Genomic DNA, 27,986 nt, shown 5'->3' on the forward strand with positions numbered 1-27,986 from the left:
GAAGGATGAATAGAGGGTGGAGACACAGGCCTGGCCCGCTCTGGCCTCAAATGTCCAGGAGGGGATCCTTCCTGCCAAGTCCTGCTGCCCAACCTTCTTCCACACACTTCTCGGAGAAAAAGCTTTCTACAAAGCCATTTATTTTTCCCAAAATACACCCCCAGTTAACAAAATTCCTCAGAGTCCCACATTTAAATTAGACATGCCACCTCTTCCATTCCCGGGGGAAGGAAGAAATGTCAGCGGGAGGACATCAGAAGCATTCTGGAGGCTGGGGGCCGGTGAGAGACAAGCCAGGAGGTATCCTCCCGGCTCCAGAATAGCACCATGGTGGGGGGGGGTGAGGGGCTGCGTCCTTGTGGCCTCCTGGCCCTGCCCCGTCCCCAGGCCTCCCCTACACTTCTGCTCTCACAGGGTACCGTGGCCGCCTACCCACCTGCTCCCACCTGGAAAGACTTCGGAAACCATTAGATTCTCCGACTGTAGCAAGAGGCTCTGCCCCGTCTCCAGGTTGCTGTCCCTACCCCCTGCTCTGGGGAGGAAGTGAGGATGCAGTGGGCATGAGGTATCCAGCAGGCTGTGGGCACAGAAGAAGGGTACTGTAGGGAGCAGGGCAGGAGCCTGCTCGAGAGCCACAGACTGTAGCGGGCAGGTATCTGTCTCCTCATAGGTCCCTAGTTGAAGGACGAGCTCCTTAAAGGAGGGGCCTATCTTCTCACACCGCGTCCCAGGTGCCTAAGGCAGTGCTGACACCCTATGGATGCTTAATGAACATGACTAGAATGGGTGAACAAAAGGACAGGAGGGCAAAGCAGGGGGCTAGGGGCTGGCCCCCAGGGGGCCCACATAGACACCCGGACACCCAGTGTGACCAGCACGTGCTTTCCGTGGGGAGGCAGTTCCCAGGGCACAGCCCAGGGCACCACGGGAGAGACTGGGCCAAGGGAGGTCCCTACTTGTCCTGGCACGTGTTCCAGCACATGCACCTGTGTGCCTCTGCGGGCCTGGGGGAAGGGCCCTGTCTTCACTTAGTGAGGGAGGGAAAAGGCTCACGCTGGGGCCAGAGGAAGGGGAGGTGGGAGGGGAGATGCCTGTGGACTCGAGGAGATGCTGAAGCTGCAGTGTCCCTGTCTGAGATGGGCTTACAGGGAGCCCGAGGTGGGGGAGGGTGGAAGAAAAGGCTGAGAAATGAAAACTAGTGTATCAGGGCCACTGGAGAAAGAAGGCCAGGGGTGACTGTGTATCCTGTCATTGGAGAAATAAGGCAGAGGATCAGTCTGAATATTGAGTCCTTTGGAGAAAAAGAGGCAGCCAGATGGTCCGTGCAGCATATCCGTGGAGAAATAAGGCGGTGGGGTGGTGTCCGTAAGAAACTAGACAGCAGGATGGTTTATGCATCGTGTCACCGGAGAAGTAAGGCAGCAGGATGACTTGGGAATCACATCCATCGGAGAAAGAAGGCTGCGGGGAGGTCTCTCTGTCCTTCGGAGAATGAGCAGACCTGCTGGAGTGGGAGCTGTCTGTTGAGGGCAGGGCTCACACGAAGACCCCACGCCACAGCAGCAGCTCCCTGGCCCGCGTGGTCAGGCTATTTCTTGTCCATCATCTGCATTTCGTGATGGAAAGAAAACGAGGGAAAAAGCATTAAAGGCAAGAGTTCTACTCTTGGGCGCGCTCCAGAACCCCAGGCGCATGCTCACACACTTCCGGTTGGGGAGGGCGTGTGGGAGGGGCCGCCGCAGTCTGACTAGCAGCCGCCCCCCACCCTCCGGTGCTCATCCCGGCCCTGGAGGCCCAGACAGACACAACACAGGAGCTGGGCATCATACAGACCATGGGGCCCCCAAGGGAGGCTGCCTAGTCCCCGCCAGCCTCTCTCTCTCCAGCCCCACGGCTGCCCCCCTCCACACACCTTTTCCAACCACTTTCACTGGCACACTTGTCCCCTCCACTCTCCCCCTCCGTCTTCCCTGGCTTGGCTCCCTCCCCTGCACTAGCAAGAAATCCTGTCCAGGTGCCCTTTCCACGCTGCTGAGTGCCTCTGGGTCTTGTCTCCACACGGGGGCACCAGTGGACTGGCCCCGCGCCACTCCCTGACCTGGCAGGGGCGCGGAGTTTGTGTGATCCTGCCGCTCCCGCTCCCATTCTTTGGGCTCTGTCTGTTTCAGGAGAAGTAGTACCACCACCACCACCACCACCCCCGCGCCCCGGCCTCCGGGTGCTGCCTCTGTGCACACAGTGTGACCAGAGACTGGGGGGTCAGCCTGACCCGCTGGGAGCAAGATGGGGAAGCCTACTGCACCCCGCACCCAGGCCATTCTCCTGCAGCTCTCTTCTAGAACCAAGCTGATATTTTCATCTCCATCTGCTCAATCCTTCTATGCCTCATTCGGTTCAGAACAACAAGGAGGCAGATAACTTATCTCCATCCCTCCAAACCCCAACATCGACCTCTTACTGTCATGGAACACTCTACAGCATTTAAAAGGACTTGCTTTACCGAGCCCTTCTGGATTTGTCACCCTGCCTAGACCTCACCACCATCTTTTTTTTTTTTTTTAAAGATTTTATTTATTTATTTGACAGAGAGAAATCACAAGTAGGCAGAGAGGCAGGCAGAGAGAGAGGAAGCAGGCTCCCTGCTGAGCAGAAAGCCCGACGCGGGGCTCGAACCCAGGACCTGGGATCATGACCTGAGCCGAAGGCAGCAGCTTAACCCACTGAGCCACCCAGGCGCCCCTCACCACCATCTTTTAAGTGTGCTGTGCATTCCACTCACGAAGAAACCTCCCGGAAGGTCAGAGGCAGAGACTAGATCCAAGGTCTCCCCTCCTGACCCCGGGGCCTCTTTCTTCTGCACAATACTGCCTTCCCAAAGCCCCCTTTACTGACTGTTGTGAAAGTTTGAGTCTACGATTCTCCCTTATCACGAATTTTGTGCAGGTTTCTGTGGGCCCCATTGCACCCCGCCCCCGCCCTGCCCCGGCCTCTGGAAGTTTCCTGAAGACAGGGGCTGCGTCCTTCCCTTCTCCTCTAAATGCAGGGATGAGCATCCAGGAATTTAGTGAAAGTTTTCTTTCCTGAAAGGGACACCCAGGCCACCTGAAAACGTTTCCATAACCTTTAGCAACCAAGTTTGATTTTCTAGGTGGAAGCCACTCACATCGAGGGGCAAGTCTGCTGCAAGGAATGTTTTGTTCAAAACACACACACACACACACACACACACACACACACACACACACATTTCCACACAAACACTCATACATAGATGTCACTGTTGGTTACTTTCAGTAAGGAAGAATCTCACACTTACCTCCAAGCAACCACTTCCTACTGTAACGACCGATGTTACAGAATACGAATAATGATGGTTGTTAACATTCACAAACTGCCTACTACATGTCAGGAACGTGGCTCCCCAGCCGAAAGCCACAGTCCCTGGCCTCCCCGGAGCTCGGGTCATGTGACTAGATCCAGACCAATGGACCGAAACTGGAGTAACAGGAGCTATTTCTAGTCAAGCCCTAGAAAAAAATAGTCCCTCCTTCTCCTCCCTCCCCCTTGCTTCCGGAGAGGGCATGGGAGCTGGAGCAGCCAGCCTGGACCCAGGGATGGAAGTTCTGAGTGGAAGAGGGCAGAAACCAATAAATGGAACTAGTGCCAGGACGTCAGTGGCCTTAAGGTCACCTATGCTTAGACTGTTCCAGGAGAGAGAAAAAAAAATCCCCGTCCTTGTGAAGCCTCTGTCACATCTGCACCCGCTTAGAGCAGCTGGGACCGTGGTTACTCCGCCCTCTGCCATCCCGCCAGGGGAGAGTCCCAGCTGCTCTCCTGGGGAGGGAGCCTCAGGTCACCAGTGAGCCTGCGATGGTGACCCCCGCCACCAACGATCTTCCCCCACCTCCTGCACACAGATGGGCCAACCCACAGACACAATCTCAGGCACCACATGTCTTTACCTTCTTTGCTTTCAGAGTGTTTCAGAGGCCGCAGGGCTGCAAAAAAGGAAGGAGCACACAGTGAGGGGGGACCGTGGCCAATGGCGGGGTCAGGAGTCAGGCAGAGGGATGGGAGCTGAGAAAGAAGTGAGGCTACACAGACTTGGAGAAGTTGAGAGGATGAGGGCAACCTCCCAGCCCCAGGGAAGGGGCCCTACGCTGCTGTCCCAAGGCCCAGCTCCACTCTGTATCCTGCCACTCCTTTCTCTAGGCCTCAGTTTTCCACATCCGTACAATGGGAACAGCTACCCTGCCCTCCAGTGAGATGTGGAAGTACACGGAGTCTGTTCTGCAAATAAGGGTGACGTAAGAAGCTACAGAAGGCTGCAGCCGTTCCCAGGTCATGAGGTCATGAGGGGTCATGAGGAACCGAGACTGAGCAAATCTCTAGGCCATGCTCCACTCCCTACCCCCTCCCTCTGGCAACTACATCTGCCTCTGAGCAAGGAAAATGAGGCCTGATCCCAGGGCTGTCGCCACACCAAAGGCAGAGTTAATTGGCATCATTTACAGCAGTCCCCAGGTGTCAGTCTCCCGCTCTACCTTCACGGGGGTGGGGAGGGGACCGATGTCAACTGACACTTCCCAAATAGCTCCTCGGGAAGCTGGCCCAGGAGCCCCAGGAGGGAGGGTAGTGAAGCCTCCAGTAGCCACGAAACACCAGCACCACGGCACTTACCCCAAGCTGGGCTCTAAGTTGGTGTCTCCAAAGCACCATGCCCTGTGCAAACCACCCTTGTGTCCAGTCACTCAAAAGAGTCTCTGGTGTCATCGAGGCAGGTTCAAGAGAACATTTTACAGAGGGACACTGAACCCCAGAGCAGCAAAGCACTGTGACCAAAGTCACATAACCTCTAACCAGAATGGGACTGTATTAAATTGTGTGCCTACTAACAAGGCTCCAAGCTATCAAGCATGGACCAGGAACCAGGCCTGGTGCGAGGCCCTTTATATACATGATCTCATTTAAATAAGCCCACACAGTCTATGAAATAGGCAGTTATTAGGAGGAAACCAAGACTCAAAGATGAAGAAACTGAGGTCCAGAGAAGCAAAGCGACTTGCTCCAGGCCGCTCTGCCCACAAGCAGCAGCTGGAACTTAAACCCAGGCCACCCTGTCCCCTGAGCCCTCCTTCCCCTAGAAAGCCACCAGACCCCACAGTGCAGGGTCATTCAGAGTGGAGCTGGCCTAGTTAGAAAGGTCAGGTGGGCAGGAGAGACAAAGCAACACCAGGGAGAGAGCCAGAGGAGACCCACGTCCAGGCCTCACACTGAGTAAAGACCAGACTCACCAGGGCAGGAGGCCACAGACCACAGAACACACTGCATTCAAACCCCAAGCAAACGTGGTTCCTCAGGATCCTAGAGTTCTCTCCCCATCCCTGCGTCCTTCCCTCAGCCAATAAGGCCCATCGAAGCTCAGGCTTACCAGTCTTGGATCCTTCTCCATCGCCATCCTGGTCCTCAGCACCTGGAAGACAAGGACTCCATAAGGAGACTTTCTCAGCCCCCAGTCATCCCTGCACATCTCCACCTGGGAGTATGGGAGGCAGGAAAGTGGGCGGAGTTGGCCTGGCTTGTGGTCCAGATGTTGGACACAGGGTAGGAGCCTGAGACCAGCACAGAGCAGAACCCACCACTCCCCCATCCAAGTACCATCTCCTCACCCCTCCTCCCAGCCACACCCATTGCTCCCCCAACCATCCACTTACCAAGCCTCCCTACACCAGCCTCCAACACCAGCAGCACCGACCTACCTGTGCTCCTGTCCTTCTACCAGCACCCCCGCCACCCACTGCACGAGCCACCACCCACCTGTCTGTCCCTTCTCCTCCACATACGTACCACTCCTTCCTGACACCCAGCCAGCTCCCACCTTCGACCATCTACTTCCATGTTCACCAGGGAAGCCTTTGTGTACCCACCTACCACACTCCCGACTCACCAATGTGTGTTCACCACCCACCACTCCCCAGAGCTGACACGCTTTCCGACCAAGCTCAAACCACCTGTCTACCAATGTCAACTCACCACCTGCCAATCACCAAAGTCAACTCTGATCCCAGCCCAGCTAATGGCAGCCACTTTCAACTCTGCCCACTGCGAGGCAGACACACCCTCACACAGGGCTACACACACCATACGGCATTCACACGTGTGCCACTAAATGTCTACGCGCTACACCCACGCATCCACGCACAGACACGCTCGTGTGACTTCCACCCTTACCATCACACCGCAGGCCCACACATCCACCTCTCACCTCCGGTCCTGCTGTTACCCGCACTCAGCCTGCCATATTCCCACCCCGATAGGCATGTTTACATGTACAAGACACATCCAGCCTCGGGGCCACACACACACAATGAGGCCCCATTTGCACACTCACGCTCATTCGGTCACCAGAAAGCGACCCACATGCTGATGCACAGACACACCACCACACGCAAAGCCATGTGTGTGTGCGCACACCCTCTCTCCCTCACCTGCATTCTCCTCCTCACAGCTCTGCTTGATCTTTCTCCAGCACACGAAGGCCAGGGCCACCAGCAGTGCAACGAGACAGACAGAGAGCCCCACGGTCACCCACAGGGCCTCAGGGGGGAAGGTCATGGGCTGCCCTGGGAGGGAAAGTGGGGAGAATAGGAAGAGATGGTCATGCCTGGCCCCTGTGGCCCTGAGGACTGCACACCCCTGGCCAAGAGGTGTGATTAGGTGGCTCCCACCCTCACTAGGCTCCAGCGTTAGGAAGAGAGCTCACTGATGTTCCCATGCCCCTCCCCTCCCCCCACCAAGACACATCCAAGCCCTGACCCAGCTGTGGCTGGTGTGGACATGCCTCAACTTGGCAGGGGTGAAAAGTCTGCAGTTGATGATGCTCTAGAACCTTCTACGGTTCCCCACTGACATTTGAATAATGCTTCCATCCTCTGAAGGACCTCTATTATGTGGCTGCTCCTTCCCCTCCCCCAGTCTTTCCTTCTGCGTCCACCTTAGGAACCTCTGCTCCAGCCAAGCTGGTGAACTAACCACTCTGCAGGGACAGCTGGTGCCTTCCAGCCCCCATGCCAGTGCTGTCAGGTTCCCCTACTTTAAAAATCGTCCCCAAGCACTCACCTACTTTAAGGTTCACCCTTCAGAAGGCCCTCCCTGACTCTTCCAGCCCTGCCTGGTGATATCCCCCATCTCAGAGACTGGGAGTCAGCAAATTATGGTCTGCAAGCCAGGTCTGTCCTGTGGTCTGTTTTTGTACAGCTTGTTGGCTAATAATAGTTTTCATATTTGTAAAGGGTTACCAAAAAAGAAACAGGAGGAGCAGAAGGGGAAGGAAAAGCAGCAGCAGCAACAGAGATCGTATGTGGCCCACAAAGCCTAAAATATTTACTATCCAGCCCTTTACAGAAAATGCTTGGGGAGCCCTGCATGTAGATGGGGGTGGGAACTGAGGGCGCAGTGGTGAGGGTTCTGGGTTTACCCCACAGGGGGAGACTTGCCAGGGGAATGTTTCCGTGAAACGCTAAGGGCCCTTCTGTTAGCTCTCTCAATGGCAGAGGGAGGGGCTCGAGGCACCCGCACCTGGGTCTGGGCCAGCCACTGTTCTGAGCTTGCCAGCCAGCAGCCCAGTCCCTGGGCCCACGCCGAGTCCTGGGCAGAAAGCTTGGGGACCTCAGAGCTAACAAAAGACAGCACTGCTCTCCTCTGCTGTCTGCACACACGAGTGCCCAGGCCAGCAGCAGCAGCCAGCTGGGTCTGCAGAAGGCACGGTCAGGGCCGACAGCACTGCCAGGAGAACCTTCAGCAGCAGAGGCCCTGCCAGGGACACGGGCATTTGCAGCAGATGTTCCCTCCAGCCAGTATGGTTGGCAGAGCTGCTGCTCAGGATGTTGCAAACAAAGGGACCCATCACCCAGGGGAGCGGGAGAGGACAGCAGCTGAGACGAGGGGCCAGGAAGGCCCGTCCATGAAGCCCAGGAAAGAAACACCTGGGGATCCTGGGCACGGCCCTTGCAGCAAAGGAGGGAGCTGAGCCACCAAAATACTCGGGAGGAGGGAGGATCTCTTTCTGTGTTCACCCCCTGACTGGTGTTAGCACCTGGAACACCGGCCAAACTGGCCCTGGAGTAAAGAGCAGGGCTTGGGCCAGGGTGTTGAGGCTCCACTCCCAGGGCATGCTCCATAAAGCCCCCTCCACGCACAGCACGCGTGATGTCACAAACCTCTCCAGCAGGTGTGGGAGAGCCCAGGCTGGAGGACTGACATTCTGAATCCTAGAATGTTTTACCAGGCATAAAGCTGCCTGAAGCGAAATACAGGCCAAGGGCTCCAAAGTAGGCCAGACCTGCTATTATGAAAACAGGAGCCTGGGTGGTGGGGAGGAGAGAAAATTAGGCTGGGAGGCTAAAGGTTGGATTCTGGTCCTGGGTCATTGGCTCACCACTGGGTGCTGGAGCCAAGGGCCACACACCCCCGTGCACCTTCTAAACATGCAAACTATTGCATTTACTGTTTATCCAATTTTCAAAGAGGTGCCTGGCCCCCGAAATAGAGCCACTGTTCTAGTCTGCAGACTTGGGAAAGTTCTCTCTTCTCTCTGGGATTTGGTTTCCTCATCTCTGAAGGCACTTTAAATGTTAGCTACTGAAGTTTAAAATAAAAGTGTTTTTCTCTTAGATGAGGTAAGCGTTCTCCTTACCATTCCATTGACACCCATAAGCCCTTTCTGCCCAGCGTGGCAAATACCCAGATCAACTCCAGGGGCAAATGATCACAAAGTCCACCTGCCCTTCAAGGCTTTCTCAACTCCCACCTGTCCCTGGAGACTTCTCCCGACTGCTCCAGCCCACTCTGGCCCCTGCCTCCTTTCGCAGAAATCTTCCCTTTCTCTGTCAATGTCACTCTACCTGGTATTTCTTATTCTCTCAGGAAACCCACCAGGGGGTGGAAGTCACAGGAAGGGAAGACAGGACAACCAGACAGACAGAACCTGCTGTCCTGATTCCAGAGGCTGTGGGGAGGCCGGTGGGAAAGCCGAGTTGCCTGAGGGACTGAGGAGCCAACCTCATGTCCCAACACGGATGGAGACTGCCTCCCTTGGCCTGAGTGTGGGCCTGAGCCCTCTTCACGACCCCAGGCACAAGGAGCATCACTGAGGTGAGCAATGCAGGAAGGGAAGGTGTTTGAGCTGGGACCCCAAATCAGACCCCAAGCAGATCGAGGGAATGGCCAAATAGGCGACATCTCAATCTGGTGTTTGGCCACACGGGGGCAGCAGAGATTGCCTGGGTTGAGAGCTCCCCTCTAGAAGTGCGGACACAGTGGGGTCCAGTCCGGACCACCTGGAAATCCCTAGCTGTCTCTCACGGCCTCAGATCAGACGGTGCCATGGCCCCAGCAACACATTCCCGTCCCCCGGAGCAGTTTCAGTAGGAAAGCCCTCCCTCATCATGCCGCGTCTGCTCTAGGACTCCCACCCACACCTCCAAATTCCCGCAGCCACTCCGGTTTCTGTGTGCGGAGCACAAGGACCTTCTAAGGCGCTCGTAGGCGGGCCAATATTATACATGACTTTCACCAGCTCCTTAAACCAAGTCCCTCAAGGACTTCTCGGTGGAGGCTTCTGACCACTCCGACCCACCTAAATTCTAACTCAGGGTCTAGATAAAAGGCAGCAGCTCCCTCCGTCTCCCCTGCTGCTCACCTGGCCCCTGCCTACCTGTGATGGTGACCGAGCCGTGCGCGTCCTGCCGCAGCACGGGGTTGCGCACCAGGCAGCTGTACGTGCCGTTCGCGCCCAGCACCACCCTCAGGACGCTGCGCACGTCGAACAAGCCCTGCTCGTTGGCCATCTGCGACGTGGTCACGTTGCCCGTCAAGGGTGCGCCCTGCCCGTCCTGCCACAGCACCTCGGCCTCCGGATAGCCCCGGTAGCTGGAGCACGTGATGGTCACCGTGTCCCCGGGCCGCAGGTCCTTGCTGGGCTCCAGGGTCATGCTGGGCTTCGAGTAAGGAGCTGGAGTGGGGCAGGCGGTAGAGCACAGAGGTCGAGGTCAGTAAGGCAAGGACGGGGCGGGGGCAGGGGGGCGTCGCAGTGGAGGAAAGGACACCTGCAGGGCTAGGGGTCAGCAGTGGGGCTTGAGTTGCGGGGTCAGTGGTGACGCGGTGGGTGGGGGGCCGCGGGAGGTGAGTGACGCAGCCCGCGAGGGCGCCCCCTGCCGGCGCTCACCCGCCACCTGCAGGCTGACTGCTGCGCTGCCGAAGTCCCGAATGCTCACAAAGCAGGTGAAGCTGCCCTCATCCGCCACGCGCACGCGCTGCAGCCTCAGCGACGCGTTGCCCTGGGCCAGCAGGTCTGGGAAGAGCGCGGTGCGGTTGGCGTAGGCGCTGCCCTGGTCGCGGCCCTCGGCGAAGCTGTGTACCAGCTGTTTGGTGTCCGTCAGCTGCCAGATGAGGTTGAGCTGCGCCAGGCTGAAGCCGGGTTCAGGTGAGAAGGAGCAGCGCAGGGTGGCATCGGCGCCCACCAGGGCCACCACGGGTTCCTCGGGGACCTGGACCTCCACGGCACCTGGGGGTGAGGTTAGATAAGACGGTGAAGGGGGCTGGGACGCTCCGGGCTACCAGCCCACAGCCTCTCAGATTTCCTCCTTCATTAACCGCCAGTTCCTGTCCCATCGTCCCACTTTCTCTCCAGACCCAAAAGCAGACAGGGTCTCCGGATTCCCAGATGTGGAGTCCCCCTAATCTTAGGACAAGAATCACGGGAGGTTGACCGTTGACCTTGGCCTGACAATGCCTGTTCCTGGCGGGGTTGGGGGGGAGGCTGGGGTTGGGAGGGAGAGGCTGGGGACAGCATCCAGCCCTAGCAAAACCCCCCTCCTCCATGATGGATCCTCCTCCTATCCTAACTCTCTTTCCAGAGGTTTCCGGAGCCCTGGAGTCAGTAGCCCTGGAGAGCGAGGAAGGTCCGTGATGGCTGTCCTCGGCCCCTACCAGCAAGGTCAGGCTCCTAGCCTCCTCGCCCTGTTTGCCTTTCCCGTCGCCATTGCTGGGAATTTCACCCATCTGGGAAACGGAAGGTGGGGAGCTAGATTCAAATCCTGCAGCTCCTGCTGATAGGACAAGCGTCTCATGGGGACATGCAAGCACAAAACAAACCTATGGGGCTTCTGTGGGGTATGATGGTGACCGAGCCGTGCGCGTCCTGCCGCAGCACGGGGTTGCGCACCAGGCAGCTGTACGTGCCGTTCGCGCCCAGCACCACCCTCAGGACGCTGCGCACGTCGAACAAGCCCTGCTCGTTGGCCATCTGCGACGTGGTCACGTTGCCCGTCAAGGGTGCGCCCTGCCCGTCCTGCCACAGCACCTCGGCCTCTGGATAGCCCCGGTAGCTGGAGCACGTGATGGCCACCGTGTCCCCGGGCCGCAGGTCCTTGCTGGGCTCCAGGGTCATGCTGGGCTTCGAGTAAGGAGCTGGAGTGGGGCAGGCGGTAGAGCACAGAGGTCGAGGTCAGTAAGGCAAGGACGGGGCGGGGGCAGGGGGGCGTCGCAGTGGAGGAAAGGACACCTGCAGGGCTAGGGGTCAGCAGTGGGGCTTGAGTTGCGGGGTCAGTGGTGACGCGGTGGGTGGGGGGCCGCGGGAGGTGAGTGACGCAGCCCGCGAGGGCGCCCCCTGCCGGCGCTCACCCGCCACCTGCAGGCTGACTGCTGCGCTGCCGAAGTCCCGAATGCTCACAAAGCAGGTGAAGCTGCCCTCATCCGCCACGCGCACGCGCTGCAGCCTCAGCGACGCGTTGCCCTGGGCCAGCAGGTCTGGGAAGAGCGCGGTGCGGTTGGCGTAGGCGCTGCCCTGGTCGCGGCCCTCGGCGAAGCTGTGTACCAGCTGTTTGGTGTCCGTCAGCTGCCAGATGAGGTTGAGCTGCGCCAGGCTGAAGCCGGGTTCAGGTGAGAAGGAGCAGCGCAGGGTGGCATCGGCGCCCACCAGGGCCACCACGGGTTCCTCGGGGACCTGGACCTCCAAAGCACCTGGGGGCGGTGGGGTACGGTAGTGAGGAGGGATGGGGCCTGGGAGCCTCCCTGGTCCTCCCCCGGCTCTGGGTTAAGTCCAAGCCAGTCCACCCATCCTTTAAGGCCTGAGACGCAAAGCAAAGTTTATTACCTGTGGTCCTCATTCAGTCAACAAGGCTACAGCAAGGACCTACTATTGTCGAGCATAAGAGTTAGGAATGCAACAGAGAAGACGACCAAGGTCACACCCTACAGAGCTTACCTTTTAAAGGATAGGGACAAACTAAGACACACATTCTCATTAGCATGGGATTAGGGGTATGAGAGACATAAATAAACCAAAGGATTAGAGGTGGTCGCTTTTCAAATATTTGACAGTGGCATTTTCACGTAAGTATGTTGTCTTTATTAATTAGAAAGGGGAGTCTAAAAAGGTATATATCAAATCTGAATGAGAAAGGATTACAAGGGCTTTCTCTTTTTTCTTTTCCTAAATAAACATGATTTGCTTTTATATCCAAAGGAAGGAAGCCCCACACCTTTCAACGGGGCAGTGAAGCACATTCTGACTAAGAGGATATTAAGTTGAAATTTAAGGGAATGAGAAAGAGCCTGACATACAAAAAAGCCAGTGTAAGAATATTCCAGGCAGAGGGAATAGCAGGTGGGAAGGCCCTGAGGCAAGATTCAGCTCCCTTAGTGAGACTATCAGGTAGCTGTCCACTGTGGCCCGAGAGTCTGGATGGGAGGGCTTTGCAAGACCAGTAAAGAATGTAGTTTGCTACATGCAATGGGAAGTCACTGCAGGTTGAGGGGGTGGTAATCAGGCATAATCTGCCTAACAGTGCTTACAGCTCACTCTGGCTCCTCTGCGGAGAATGGTTTAAGAACTATTTCAGTTTGGTTTGTAAGAAGTGACAAAGTTGGCTTAGCTCCAGAGGGTGGCAGTGGTGTTGGAGCACTTAGGACAGAGTCAAGTTTGTTGGCAAGGGCCTGCTGATGAATGGAAGGTGAGGGGAACACAGGAGCAGGAATCCTGGAAGTCTACTGTCAACTCATCCCTAGAGCCAGATTCCCCTGTTTGTCCTCTGCCCTTGATCCTGTGGATTGGCAAGCCTCCTCACCCAGCCACCTCTGCCTCCCTTCCAGCTCTTCTTTTAGAGCCCTGGGAAGTTAGTGAGAGGGGGCGGGTTCCCTGAGTCTTTCCTTTGGGGAGACATGCTCCCTACTCTGGCACTGCCATTCTTGGGTAAGTGGGTGCTCTGGGCACTAGCCAAGCAGAAACACTCAAAAAACGTAAAAACCAAACAGTCTTGATACAACGCTGACTGGATATAGCACTATTAAAGGCTTCTTGCATTTAGAAAAATAGTATTTTTATTGTGAATTACAGGGAAAGGCTATCATGATCTTTCCCGTGCGTAGAGGTCTCTAAAGGTCTTATGCTGGTCCTGGATCTCTCGCTGCAACCACATGTCCCAGGCCACTCTCCAACTGGTGCCCCTTATAGGGGGCATTTAGGAATGTAACCTAAGGAATCGCCCAAAGCCCTTCAGAGAAATCAGAGCAGCCACAACCAGAGTTGCTCCTCCTTATGACCAGCAGGTGGCACCAGACACTCAGCTTTGTCTTCCCCTAGGGCAGAAGGCAGTCCCGCCCTCTGCCAGGGGCTGGTAAGGATTTAAAATAGGATGAGGACGTTGTTATTAAAAATAATGCCATTATTGAATGCTGACTCTGTGCCAAGAGCTGTGTGGGAAGAGTTACATCATTTATCCAACATGGTTACTGAGCAGCTACTATGTGGCTGGAACCAGTCCCGGCCCTGAGGACAGACCCTGCTCTTTGAGCAGAGCAGACAAGAAGCAGATGAATGCACAACATGTCAGGCAGAGGTAAAGGCCGGGAAGCAGCATGACAAAGTAAGGTCGAGGGTAGGGAGAGGTGGTGTGCTGTTATACAAGGTAGCCAAAAAAACTTTGCTGAGGAGGTGACATCAGAGCAAAGTCCTGAATGAAATAAAGGATCAAGTCATGCCTATGTGTGGGCACAGAAAGTTCCAGGCAGAGGGAAGTACATGCAAAGGCCCTCAGGAGGGAGCACGCACACTGTGTTCAAGATACACATTATCACAGTAAGTGCTCACAGACCAATTTACAGTAGAGGAAATGGGTTAAGAAATGCAGAGTAAGTTGCCTGTGGAATCCCAGTGGAAATGAGTGGACAGGCAACAGGGGACAGTGGGAGGACGTTAGCCAAAATCCTCCCCATCCCTGCTAGACAAAAGGGCTTGGCAGGAGCCCTGCTGGGAATGGGCGCCCCCCCTTCCTCCCTCCAGCCCCCACACCGCTCCCCTCACCTGTGACACAGACCCACAGCGCTGCCAGGGCCGTGGCCAAGGGCACACGCACGCCCACACCCGCGCTGGCCCAGCGACACAGCATCTTCCCAAGAGGCAGCTGACAGCTGGGCTCTCCGTGGTGGAAGGCTGCCCCTGCCTGTGAGGAAGAGGAAGTGAGGCCTTTGTCTCCAAGGGTCTTCCCCAGGCTGGCCCTCACTTCATCCCCACCCCCTAACCAGCTCAGGGAAGTCTGCAACTGTCCAGTGGCAGGTCCTCCCTTCCACACTCTACAAGGCTTCCCACCAAGGGCTTTTTTTTTTTTTTTTTTTTTTTTTTTTTTTTGAGACATGCTGGCAGGAGGGAACTGAGTCACTGGAGGCTAGACCAGGGCACACGGGGCAGGGGGCAGCTGAGACCCACCCCTTCAGAACTAAGATGTTGGTACAAAATACAAGGAAGATGAAGCAAGGTGGCAAGTAGAGGCAAGGCTGGCCGGCCCAGGGCAAGAATGTGCACAGATCAGTTTGGCTCAGTTTGAGCCCAGACGACAGCTGGTGGGGAGAGTAAAGGCTGAGGCGGGAGCCAGACGGAGAGACAAGCTGAAAGGTCTGAAGTTTATCCTGAAGGTAACTGGGAGCCTCTGACAGTTCTGGAACAGGAGAAAGGATATGGTCGGAGCTATGCTCCATAAAGATGACTGTTAGCATCTGTAGGATACATGAGAAGAGATAAAGCAGGTCTGGGTGAGAACAACAGCACTGGAGGGTGTGGGGAGAGAGGAAGGGGGCAGTCAGGGCAGCTGTGGTTTTGAGCCCCATGAGTGGGAGGAGCAGTCACTGAGACAGAACATGGAGGTGGTCAGTGTCACATGTGTGAAGTTAGCAGTGTTTGTGCAGAAACCTCCCGGAGAGAGTACTAGGAGGCAGCTGGTATCAGAGGATGGGGCCCGAGAAAGAGCACACTTGCTAACTGGACACTCAGAAGCCAGGTCTGGGGCAAACCCCAGAGGCTGGAGTGAGGGCTGAGTGAGAGGTATGTCTGTGGCCGCAGGCGAGACCTCCCTGGGCTCAGCCTTGCTCCCGATCCTGGCTGCCCCCCGAGAGTGTCTGACCTGGGGGACTGAACCCACCTTCACCCCATACCACAGCTGCTGTCTGACTGTTCCCATGTGCCAGGGAAGCCACGTAAGCAGTGTGGACTTAGGCTATCCAGCACTGTTCAACAAGAACAAGGTCGAGGGTGCTTGGATGCTCAGTGGGTTAAAGCCTCTGCCTTTGGCTCAGGTCATGATCCCAGGATCCTGGGATCGAACCCCACATCAGGCTCTCCGCTCAGCAGGGAGCCTGCTTCCTCCTCTCTCTCTGCCTTCCTCTCTGCCTACTTGTGATTTCTGTCAAATAAATAAGTAAATAAATAAAATCTTAAAAAAAAAAAAAAGAACACAGTCGAGTTCACGTTTTCACAACCACCCAGGGAGACAGCCAGATCTACTAGGTCCCATTTTGCAAGAGAAAAAAATAAAGCCCCTGTAAGCAAGGTGCCTTTGGTAATGGGATATAATCTGCCAGTTAGCAAGCTGCCAAGGCTTCGGGTTCCAACCTCCTGCCGCGGATTTCTGCCCTCCCAGGAGCAGACCTCATCCACAGCCAGCCGGCACCATCATTTTGGTCTTGGGCACCAGGCCTCAAGCCTTCCAGTCCCAAGCAAGTACCCTCCGGGCCCCGCCCCACCCCACCCCACCCCACCCTGCCCCACCCCAGCAGCTGGGCTGAGGGAGTCCCTCAGCCAAACCGGGTGCATCCTGTACACACACACCACCCCCCCCCCGCAGCTGTCCACCGTGGGGAAGCCCTGAACAGCCACTTCCTTCCCAGACACTTCCGGTCCAAACCCAGCGGCCTCAAAGCCTTGCCGCCTGCTGAATCAGCAGACTTGCTGCTCCATTCATAAAGGCACCCTTGGCGGGCACCACATCCTGCCTACAAGGGCAACCACTGGCCACAGGAAAAGCTAGCAGGCTGCAGCCTCTGCGCTGCACCCCCATCTCTACCCCCATCCCCACCCCCAAGGAGGCACCAGGACCTAAGGATTAAGAAGCTTCCAGGTTCTAAGACTCCTTTTCTCTCTTTCAGCCCCAGAAGAAAACCAAGGCCTTTCTGTTCTTCCCAAGCCACCTCCCTCCTTCACCCTGTCCCTGCTGCTCCTGCTTGTCACTCCCACCCTGACCCTCTTGTGACCTTCCTCACTGGTCCTGCTATCTGAACTCTGCCCCTACAAACCCCATTCTCAACAACGTCCCCTCTCAGGACCTAAGATAGGAATCTGCTCACAACCTTACCTGTGCTCAAGAACCTTTCATGGCTCCCCATTCACTACAGAAGTAAAGCCACTTTCCTCTGCCTGGCACTCAAGACTTCTCTTATGAGATCTCCGTATGTCAAGCTTCTACTCACCAGGGTCTTTGGGGAATGCCTGCCACCTCCATGAATGTGGGGGAGGTCAGGGAGCACCTCCCTCCTGACCAGACCTAGCAGGGCTCCCCAAGGGCCAAGCTGTCCCTCACTCCAGAGGGAGAATGAGAGGATTTCCAGGGGTGGGCGTTAGGCTTCCCCACTTTGGTTACCTTCCTAGACTCTGAACCCAGCAAAGTTCCCACTGTCATGGCTCACTCTAGGGAAAAACCTGACAGCCTAGAGCCAAGACGACCTGAGCATTCCAAGAGGTTCCTACCCCAACAGCTGGATCCCCAGGGACTGAGAGAGGGATGGAGAAATACCTCTTGGAGACAAGGTGCTGCTCAGGGAATGGGAGCATGACCTAGGAACAGAAAGCCCATCACTGCTCTTTGGGACAGACAGGCTGCCCCCCTGGAGACACACTGATCTCAGGCTGCATTGTCACCACCCTGCCCACCTCCTCTATGAAGGGGAATTTTAATCCCCTGGCGGGACCTGCCCTGGAGTCAGTATGTACCACCCCTCCCAGTGAGTCACCAGCCAGCCCTCCCTCTTCCTCTTCCTTCATCCCCATCTCAGCCAAATGTGGGAACTCCAAGGAGTCCTGCCAGGAAAGAACACACAGCGCCTTGGCTTTCCCTGGGAAGCAGGACTGAGGAGCCCAGGCCACCCTTGGCCTGAAGGTGCAGCAAGTTCATTCAACCCCCGCAGACGTGCAGCCATAGAGAAGCCCCCAAGACAGGACCCAGGATGCACCCCAATTAAGCCCAAACCAAGAAACAAAGGCTGAGACTGGGCTCTTTGTATAGAACTCTCGGCTCAAGAGGAATTCCTTGCTCCCACCATGACCACCCCATATCTCTTAACCCCCTGCCTCCTCCCAATCCCTGCATGGTCCATTTGTACAATGCTTCCCACCAAGAGGGCAAGAAGGAGCAAAGCACATGCCAGTGTTGATCTCCGCTAACCAGTGTAGCACAGAGGCAGAGCTGTTGCAAACAGCAGATAAGCACCTGGATCAAGCTATCCCTGAAGCGAGTACACTCTGAGACAGCCCAGATACTTGAGCCGATCTTTTTTTCCTCCTCCTAGTTTGGGCTAAGTGTCTATTATCTGCGATCAAAAGACTACTTGAATATACATTCGTTCGTGTACTAAGAAGTGCATTTAACTGTTCACTGAGTACCTGGTAGGCAGGCCCTGGGGCCTGAGAGATGACGAAGCTGTGTGTCTGTCCTCAAGGAGCCTGCAATCGAAGAGAGAAGTGCATGTGAATCACTGCACTTCAGTTCAGGACATTATTAAGATACAGTGAGGGCTACTTACTGCTACCTGAGACATAATATAACCCTAAAGGTGAGTCCAGAAAAAATGGTGAGCAGCTCCCCAGGTAAACAGGCTGGGCATAGTGGCTTCTCCCTGGCCCCAAGACACCTGTTCTCCTGGCACTGCCGGGTGCCTCTCAACCAGATCCCTTTGAAATAGTAGAAAATGAGCCCAAAGTTCAGGATTCTAGTCCCAGCTCTGTCACTGCTGTGCAATTTGTAACAGGTAACTTCCCCTCTCTAAACTCTGTGTTCCCGTGTATAAAAGAAATGCTTGGCTGGATCCTAGCAGAACTACATTAGTACGTTAAATCTTCATGTACTATATCCTTGAGGTCGAGCCAATTAGCTGCCAGGCAGGTCACACTGAAATGTACAAAATGACTGAGGCAGAAACCACTCATTCCCCCTTCCTATCTATTCTCCTCTTCTATAGAGTTTTTAGTCAGGCACATGGCCGCTCAGCTGAAGACTACAGATCCCAGCCTGCCTTGCAGGGAAGAGGTGTGTCCTGTGACCATCTTCGGCTAATAGAATGTGAGAGGAACTGATGTGTACAACGTCTGGGTCAGACCCTTAAAGAGAGCAGCATACCCTGTCTTGTCTCCTCCCTTTTCCCACCAGCTGGAACACAGCCATGGTGACCATCTGAGACCATGCTGCCAAAGGCAACACGCTGGGGACTTCAGAATGGCAAGACACGAGGCCCTCGGAGAGGCTGCAGGATCAGCCCAGGACGGACCCACACCGTCACATGGGTGAGAATAAGCATCTACTCCAGCGTCACTGTTATTCTGGGTCTTTCTGACAGCATCTGAAGTGACTAATTTAGGGAGCCATCCCTCCCCTCCCTTCCCTCCTCCTCTCTCCTGCTCTTCCCACCCCATGAAAATTCCCACTGCTCAGAGCGGTGAAAGGAAACAACATCTAAAACAGGTGTTTCAAAATACGACCTGGACACTATCTCCTCTGAGTCACATGGTGATCCCTGGGCCCGGCTCAGGAGATATTTCAAGGGTAGGCGCGACCTGGCTTGGGGATTGTTTTGTCTGTAAGGGAGGGAGGGGCTGAGACAGTAAAGGAGGTCTTGAAGGCTTGAACAATTGGGCACGTGGGGGCACACGTCATACGATGGGGACACCTGGAAATGAAGCACGTGTAGAAGGAAGAACAATTCCTACTGGGCTTGAGCTACACAGAGCGTCCACGCCAAATGCCACATGGACTGCTGGACACATGGAGCCAGAGATCAGAACAGGACGGGGAGCTACCCATGCATTGGGAGTAGTGGGAGCCCAAGCTGGAATCATTGAGGAAGATTATGGAAAGAGGAGAGATCCTCCAACAAATTCTGGAGAATCTGCAGAGGTTAATGGTCACATATCAGAACTGGGCGCCTCTTTCGGACCACCCTCACAACCCGTTTGACCCCACCAGTGCTGGGTACCCATGGCCTCCTGAAGAAATCCACTGGCTTTGGGGCAGCGTCACTGGCAGAAAGCTCTGCTTTATCCTGAAACCAAACCTGTCTCGCGTACCGCCCACCAGTCCTCCTTCAACCTTATATTACAAGTCCACCCCCTCCCTGCACGTTTTAGATCTTCTCCCTTGACGAGGCCACCCTGGGCAGCCGTGCCACATTGTTCATCAAAATAACCCAAATCACAGACGATCAAATCTGTGGTCAGTGACTGGGAACTATTTACTCTCATTGCCACAGATCCTCGTCTCTGCTGTCCCCTTCTGATGGAGCTGGGGAGGGGGTGGGACTTTCTGGGATACTTCATTTGTACCACTATTTATTACATTTCATCCAGTTAAACCTGTTCCATCACCCCAACTGCCACGACCTTTTCTTTTAAATTGTGGCAAAATCCATGGAGTGTGAGGTTGATCCTTTCAACCATTTTCAGTGTACAATTCAGTGGGGGAAAGTACAGTCACAGTGTTGTGTGACCATGCCATGATCTTTTGCAATACTGTTGTGACAGTTCCTGGCCCCTGGAAGGTGCTTGATAATTTTTTGATGGAAGGAAAAGAAAGAAAAATGAATGTCACCCAAAAAGGTTGCCCTCTTTTCCCTGCTTTGTTTCTTGTGTCATCGAGGTTCTCAGGAAGAGGACAGGAATAAGGAGACCCCACAGCACTAGGTTCTGCCCCTGGATCAATGCCCACCCACTGTTCAGGGCTTTGGGATTAGGAATCTCCCTCTTCGTGCTGCCACCCAACTGCGCATCATAGGTCTTATCCTCACTTCTGGCGGAGGGCCGGTCAAATGGGGAAGAACCAGGAAAAAAAAAAGGCTCCTCTGAAGAAAATAGACTCTTCTTCAAGTGCTCCATTAATAACTGGTTCCAGGATTTTGTCAGGGGTTAAGGACACAATCCCCAATCTGTCGCTCCCAAAATTTGCCGTTTTCCCTGTAAAACCGGTTATTTGCCCATCTCAAGTCTTCCAGCATTCATCTATCCACTCACACACCAAACATGATGAAGTATTATGGGCATGGAGGGTCAAGCAGTTCCCTTGGAGGAGTGAGCCCCCACAGCATCCTCTAAGAAGAGAGGGACTCTGGGGAGTGGCTGTCGGGAGATGGGGCCGGGAGGTGGTCAGGGGTTGCCTAAGGATGGATTCTGTATACAGTGGGAAACCGTGGAGGGCTACAGCCCCCACCCCCACCATCTACCCCGGTTTTCCTGAAATACCCCAAACAGCTCCCAGACATCTTATCTCCAAGTTCACTCTGCACCAGGACAATCACAGGGGCCAGAAGACAAAGCCATGGAATCCACCAGATTATTACCTCCCTACCTGGCCTGAACTTCAGTTCCTTCTCAACAGCCTCTGCAACTTCTTTCTTTGAGAAGGAAGCACAACAGATGCTAAGCGGACCCTCTCTGTCTTCAGCAGTCAGTCTTGAGCTATTAGCAACTTTCTTCCACGTCCTTTGTTCTAGAGTGCCTCTCTTCTACACCGATTCCTTCTATAACAGGGCTCCCTGGTTCTGCAGGGAACCCAGTCCCTGTGATGCTGGTGTGACTGACCCCTAGCCTTGGGCCTCAGCAGGTGACTGGACCTGACTCACTGGAGAACCCTCAGTGACTGGCTCCAGAATGGGCCCATGAGCCAAACCACACCCAGCCGGGCTTCCCAGGGCTGTTCTGTTGGCATGAGTGGAAAAGACTCTTCCTGTAAAGGTCCGGATAGTAAATATTTTAGACTTTCCAGGCCATCTGATATCTGTCACAGCTACTCAACCCTGCCATTGTAGCAGGGAAGCAGTCATAGACAATGCATAAATGAATGAGCAGAGCCGTGTTCCAACACGACTTTATTTATGGACACTCGGATTTGAATTGCATGTAATTTTCATGAATCACATGATTTTTTTTTTTTTCAACCATGACAAATGTAAAAACCATTCTTAGCTGTGGGCTATACAAAAAACAAGCGGTAGAAGGTTTGGCCCATGGGCTGTAGTTCGTAGGAACTGGTTTAGGGACACACCAGCTCCACTCTCAAATTTGCTTGTCACTCTCATTTTTGCTAGCAGCAAAAATGGGAACCAGTTGGGAACTGGTACGTTAATGACGGTGCCTCTGTGTAATGGAGCAGCACACAGCTTTTTAAAAGAATGTATACTGATACGGAAATAAGTCCATGACATGTGTCACGTCAGTCAAGCAAGCATACTGTCAACTGTATGACCTCATTCCTGTATTAACAGATGGCCCCATGTCTGCAGGTCTGGTCCCCTACCTCTCTCTCCATCTCAGTATCATCTGTATTTCAGCGCCCAGCTTCCTCCTCCACCACTGAACCCCTCAGGGTTGGCTCCTAGACCTTCTCCTCAAGTCTCTCTACTATTTTTCCCTAGATGATTTCACCCACTCCCATGGCTTTAAATATCATCTATATGCTAGCAACTCCTAGATTTTCTTCCCCAAGCCCACACCTCTCATCTGAGCTCCAACTGTCCCCTAAACATCTCTTCGCCGGTGACTCACAAGCATCTCCCTCTTCACATGTCCCTCTTCAAACTCTGGATCTCCCCTCCAACCTGTTCCTCCTCAGCTCTTCCCGCTCGGGAAAGGCACTACTCTCCACCCTCCGCTCAAGCCAGAAACCCGAGTTTCTCTTGCCTCTACAGTCCATCACCAAGAACAACCATTCCTGACCCCAAACTACATCTCCAGGGTCGGCAAACTACAGACAGCCCGAGCCCCAAAACCAGCCTGTTGCCTGCTTTGGGTCAGCACACCTGTTAAGAAAGGGTTTACTTTTCTAAACGGTTGGAAATCAAAAGAGTATTTCATGAGACACAGGAATCGCACGAAAGTCAAATCTCTGTGTCCGTAAATAAAGTTTGGTTGGAATGTAGCCACATTTCATTTACGTATTGTCTGCGGCTGCTTCTGCAGACGACAGGGGAACCGAGCACTTGTAATCTGCGCGAAGCCTGAAATATTTACTTTCTGGCCCTTTGCAGAAAAAGTTTGCCGATGCCTGATAACGGCTTCACCCTCTGTTTGTCTCTGCCTGTGCTGCTCTCTCTGCTTTGCCAAGTCCTTGTCGTCTCTTGCCTGGCTGACCACAAAAGCTTCTTCACTGGTCTCTCGACTTTCCCTCTGTCTCCTCACCCGGTTCTATACCCCAGTCTTGACTCCACACAGCAACCAGAATAACTGCTATAAAAACATAAACTGCATCAGGCCATCACTTCCAAGATGTCATCAGCTCCTCCAGGGCCCACAGAGCCCTACCTGCTCTGGCCTTGCTCACCTCCCCAGCCTCACCTCCTCCCATTTGCCCTTCCCCCACAGTCGCCTCTTCTGGGTCCTACAACAGGGGATCCTCTTCTCTTGGGTTTTTGCAAACACAGTTCCTTCTTCCCGGATGACATGCGTAACACCACTTTATCCCGAGAGCCACCTTGGCAGAAAAGTCAGGAAGAGATCGGCCACCCCAGGGGAGTCCCTGTTACTCACTGCAGTTTCCTTTTCCTCGTGTCATACTGGACCCTCCCTAACAAGGAACAGTGTCTGCTCTATTGACTATTGTACCCTTGATTCCAGCGAAGACCCTGCACATGGCAAGTGCTCAGTGCGGTGTGAATGAATGAAAGTGACCATGTGTTTAGAGAGAAATGGATGTTTATATATGGGAAAGGGGTCTGGAAGTGTGACAGTGAACCCAACCCTGGAACGGGGGAACAAGGGCAAGCATCTACTCCTACTTCTTAGTTGATATATTTCTGTGACTTTGACCATGAGTGTCTAATTCTTTTGTTAATACAAAAAGGAAAACAGCAACTTGGGAGATTTTTATAGATTTCAGACCAGGCTCCATCACTCACTTTCGAGGCTCCCTTGGCTCCCATTGCCTCTCTGGGTCTTTGTCTCCTCAACTCTCTAAGGTCCCACCACCATCCTGTGCTCTAACCATAAACACATGCTGGGCTGTTGTCATCACAAGAGGCTTCGTGGGAAAAGTGAGCCCTGCTGTTTAAGGAGATGACTTTGGTGTAGGAGATACAGTTTCAAATCTAGACTCTGCTACTTTGGACAAACATCCTCTCTGACCCTCAGTTTGCTCATTTATAAAATAAGGACTTCAAATTACCCTCCTAGGACATTACAGGACAGTTGGGAATAGCCCCCTGTGGACCTTGCTTTTTCGGCCTTTTGTGTTGTTAAATGGAATCATTAAGCCACCTTGCCAGCCCCAGGGTACAGCTTGGGCTCTGGAGCAGGCAGCCCTGGGTTCAAATTCTGCCTCAAAAGTTTTTCTAGACACATGACCAAATAGAAATGATTTAACCTCTTCGAGACTTGATTCCTCATCTCTAAAGCAGGAGTAACAACCCCTACCCTACAAGGGCTGATATAAGAATAAGACCATATACAGAAAGGACTTAGGGGGACGCCTGGGTGGCTCAGTTGGTTGGACGACTGCCTTCGGCTCAGGTCATGATCCTGGAGTCCCGGGATCGAGTCCCGCATCGGGCTCCCAGCTCCACGGGGAGTCTGCTTCTCTCTCTGACCTTCTCCTCGCTCATGCTCTCTCTCACTGTCTCTCTCAAATAAATAAATAAAATCTTTAAAAAAAAAAAAAAAAAAAAGAAAGGACTTAGGAAAGCACCTAGCACCCACAAACAGCGGTAACAAATTGTTCCTGCTGTTATTATTGCCATAGTCATGCAGACAAGGCCTCCTGGGCATCCCCACCCCCCAGCCAAGAGGTCTTCTGTCGGGCTATATACATCTAGGTTCCCCCCACCCCAGTGCACATTCCAGTATCTCCCCCGTTCCTGGGAGCCCATGTTGACTTTAGGGTGACCTGGGAGACCTGCTTTTCAGAGGTACCATCTTTTCCTACTTCAGGGCTCCCAATAAAAAATGCTTCTCATTCCCCACTCCTAGCAGGTTTCCCTCTGATACTCTCCAAATGCCTCAGGAAGGCCAAATGCCCAAAGGAATTAGGGGTGTAGAGGAGGCATCCATTCTCTGGACCACAAAGAGAATGACAGAGTGGGGGCAGCTGGCTGGAAGCACAGCTCAGACCTGGAGGGTTGAGGAGGGCCTCCGGAGGCACAAGGGTACAGAAGACCAGGCCTCTGGAAAAGCAAGCGCTCCCACCGATGCTCGGACTGGGATCCCTAGGTCAGGCCTGCCCTCTCCCCAGCTCTCCAAATGAGATCTCTCCCTGTTCTGGGGACAGACAGCAACCCAGGTCCAGCATGTGCCATCTGTGTGTCTTTGGGCACGTGACTTCCCCTTTCTGGGCTCTGGCTTCCCCATCTCTACCATGGAGCTAATGACGCTCAACTTTGGAGAACTGACATGATTAAACGAGGTGATGCCTGTGAAGCATCCAGCACAACCCCACCTCCAAACCTGGAACCTCCATGTTCCTAGCTGGAACCTCATACTGCAGGGGTGACAAAACTGGGCTGTGGCAGCCGGGGTTGCAGAAAAACACATGGGGCCTTGGCCCAGACGTTTAATGCATCTGAGACCAAAGGAAATTTCTCACGGATCACATCAATCAGTTCCCACCCTCCTACTTCCCACAGGCCCAGGCTATGCCTTCTTCTCCTGCAGCTACTGCCCATCCCCCCCACCCCCCCAATGCCGCTACCCGGCACTCCTGCCCTGGGGTCTGGAAAGAGGACAGCAATGAGAAGTGGCCACCCACTCAGAGGATAAGCTCTTGGGCAGTGACATCATTCCACCTGCCCTTCCTCCTCCTCTGACCCCATGACTCAAGTCCATAGCCTCAGGCCCGATGTGGTCATAATCTTAGAGGCTGTTTGTATTTGGACCATTTTTCTTCACACTCAAACCCCACATGTCCAACCAAGAACCAGCCAGCAGCAGGCCAGAGACGTGTTCTACAACACTTTCCAGCAGTGTCCTTAGGTGCGGTGGAATCCCAACTCACAGCTCTACAGCCATCCTGCCAATCTGACCCCAAACGGTACTGCTTAGCTCATGGTCAAGGCCAAATCCTGCTCCAAAGAATCAAGATTTATGGCTCCAGACAAGACAGGGCTACAGATTAAGGACTGAGGAGTTCTCCCAGGAAGGCTCAGAAGTCATCCTCACAAGAGGAAGGACACCACCTCCTCAGAAGAGACGATGCTTCTATAAATGTCCTTTCCACAAATGTTCAAGCACCCAGCCCCCCTGTCAGGCATGTGAGCATCTCAGACATGCAGCTGGTCTGCTTCCATCAGGTGACTGGTCAGAGCTGCAGAGGGCCAGGGACAGGAAGGAACGACAGGTCCACAAATCCTAGCACCCCTTCCCATCTCAGCCTTGGATTAACACACGCTTCTCACCTCTTACAAGCTGGATGGTCTGATTTCTTGCAGCCCACGAGTCTGGAGTAAATGGGAAAGCTCACTGAAGGCAAGCAGGAGAAACCACCAGTGATGTCATTGAAGAGAGGAAAAAAACCTCCAAACAACAGTCAAGTGATCAGTAAAAGTGTGGCTGAAGCCACTTAGTGCAAAGCTCACTCCCACAAGAGCCCTCTCACCCTACAGTCCATTGGTGCAAAATCTGACATTCACACCACTGACCCAAAATCATGAAGAAAAATTTCACTGTCGTCAGGAGTGTCCTGATGTCAGACTGTGATGTACGTAATACGGGAGAGAAAGATTTCCATGCTCGAAAGTTTAAATAAGTGTTAGTGCTAAGGCTCAGGAACTCTAGATATCAGGGAATGTACTCACCCCAAATATTCCCATTCCCAAATGAGCTGGAACTATGAGCCATGGCTCACACCCTGCAGCCCCAGAGCCCTCCACCCCGCCCCACCACTCAGATGGGCCCAACCCATCAGACAAGTTTCAGCTTCAATTTCAAGTTTAGACTTCAATTTCCCCCAGCTTCCAAAAGCGTCCCACCTATGTACAGGCCCTCAAACTGCAAGGAAGGCTGCACAGCATCAGATTTCCTAGGCATTTCTGAGAGGCCAGAGGGAATGAGAGGAGGCTGGACTAAATGCAGACCTCTCTTAAAGACAGAATAGCTTCATTACTTTCTAATACAGAAGCCAACAGCTAAAGACATGCATGTAAGAAAAGGACCTGGGCCTTAACTGAATGATGAAATGGACTCATTTACAACTATCCACATCCAGTTTGAAGGCAAATTGTTTTTCTCAATTAGATCAAGCGAACCCTTCCCCTCTTCCCCCAATCATTTCTGCACTACCATTTGCCTAAGGTTTTCCCCCAGTGATAGATCCATCCATTTCTGAGTCATCTGTCACGCATTTCTCATTAGGGCAGGTCTGGCTTAGAAATAAATCCCCTTTTCTGGCAGTTTGCTGCCTTAGGCCACCAAACCTGCCAACTCCTTGGTTAAACAGCATTCTGAGGGCCTTGGGACACTGAGGTTCAACTCCCTCCCCTCTAGTGTGTCCCCCATCCTGGGTCCCCACCTTCCTTCGGGACACCAAGTTTCCTACCTCCTCTCTGTCCTACCTCCGCCACCATCTCTTGGAGAATTTCAGAGCCCAAATCGCTCCATCCTGCTCCCGCGTGTTCGCCCCCCACCCCCAACACCTATTCACCCCTTCCCCCAGGTCAGCTGTCCCTACCTGTTCTTTTCAGAATCTGTCCCCCTCCCGCCCACTGCTGCCGGCGTAAATCCTCCCTTCAGGGCCAAGAAGAGTGGGCCCCCTTTCCCAACCCTCCCCCGCACCTCTCCCTCCTCGGAGCTGGGACTCAGGGTGTTTTCCTCTGCAGGGCCCTCTGGAGGGCCCGGAAGACCCTGCTTCCCCGCTAACCCCGGCTGGCTTCGTTGAGCTTTCCAGAATCATCAACACAGTGACAGATCTGCCCCCACGCCCCTGCACGCCCAGGGCCCGGGGAAGCATAAGCACCCACCAGCCTCCTCCAGGACCTCCCAGGCGAGGGCAGGTCCCACTGTCCCCCAGCCCCCTCGGCGACAAGCTTAGGGTGGGGTTGGATTGTGGCGGCCCCCGCTGCCTCGGGGCCCAGAGCCCGGCTACGCCGCGGACCCGGGGAGTGGGCCGGGCGCGGGCGCCCTGCGAGGGAGGGCACAGCACGCGGTCCGGCTGCCCGGCACCGCTCCGCCGCAGACAAAGGCCGCCCCCACCCTCGCGGGCCCGCGCCACGCAAGCACTCACCGCGCCGCGGCCGGCTCTTGGGACGCGGGGACGCGGCGGAGCGTTGTCTAGCCGCCGCCGCCGCGAGGCCGGGCTCGAGTGGGGGTCGGGGGCGGCCCGGAGAGGCCGAGGGGAGGGGCGGGGCGGGCTGGAGGAAGCCGCGGGCCCGGAAAGGCAGCCCGGGTGCGCCCCAGAGGCGGGATTGGCCCCGCGGCG

At 54.5% G+C, this 27,986-nt stretch overlaps 1 protein-coding gene across 15 annotated transcripts; it reads right to left on the reverse strand.

Annotated features, from left to right (window-relative positions):
- Positions 1-123: 123 nt before the first annotated feature.
- On the reverse strand, positions 124-27,986 carry CD276 (CD276 molecule). 15 transcript variants are annotated; one of them, XM_047737469.1, is made up of 13 exons: positions 27,792-27,986; positions 17,987-18,046; positions 14,797-14,993; positions 14,363-14,501; positions 11,683-12,021; positions 11,155-11,469; positions 10,226-10,564; positions 9,716-10,012; positions 6,489-6,623; positions 5,432-5,473; positions 3,963-3,998; positions 1,568-1,606; positions 124-1,535 (listed from the first exon to the last, which is right to left on the reverse strand). In XM_047737469.1, the coding sequence occupies exons 4-12, from the start codon at positions 14,445-14,447 to the stop codon at positions 1,584-1,586; spliced, it is 1,611 nt and encodes a 536-aa protein (XP_047593425.1). In that variant the 5' UTR covers positions 14,448-14,501; positions 14,797-14,993; positions 17,987-18,046; positions 27,792-27,986; the 3' UTR covers positions 124-1,535; positions 1,568-1,583. The 15 variants fall into 15 exon arrangements, with proteins under 15 accessions (XP_047593425.1, XP_047593427.1, XP_047593428.1 ...); XM_047737471.1 differs by adding an exon at positions 25,969-26,032 and having other exon boundaries at positions 124-1,606; positions 27,792-27,985; XM_047737472.1 differs by lacking the exon at positions 27,792-27,986 and adding exons at positions 25,969-26,032; positions 27,529-27,777 and having other exon boundaries at positions 124-1,606.

This window comes from Lutra lutra, chromosome 7 (genome assembly GCF_902655055.1).
Source record: "Lutra lutra chromosome 7, mLutLut1.2, whole genome shotgun sequence".
In the NCBI taxonomy this organism is placed as follows: Eukaryota; Metazoa; Chordata; class Mammalia; order Carnivora; family Mustelidae; genus Lutra; species Lutra lutra.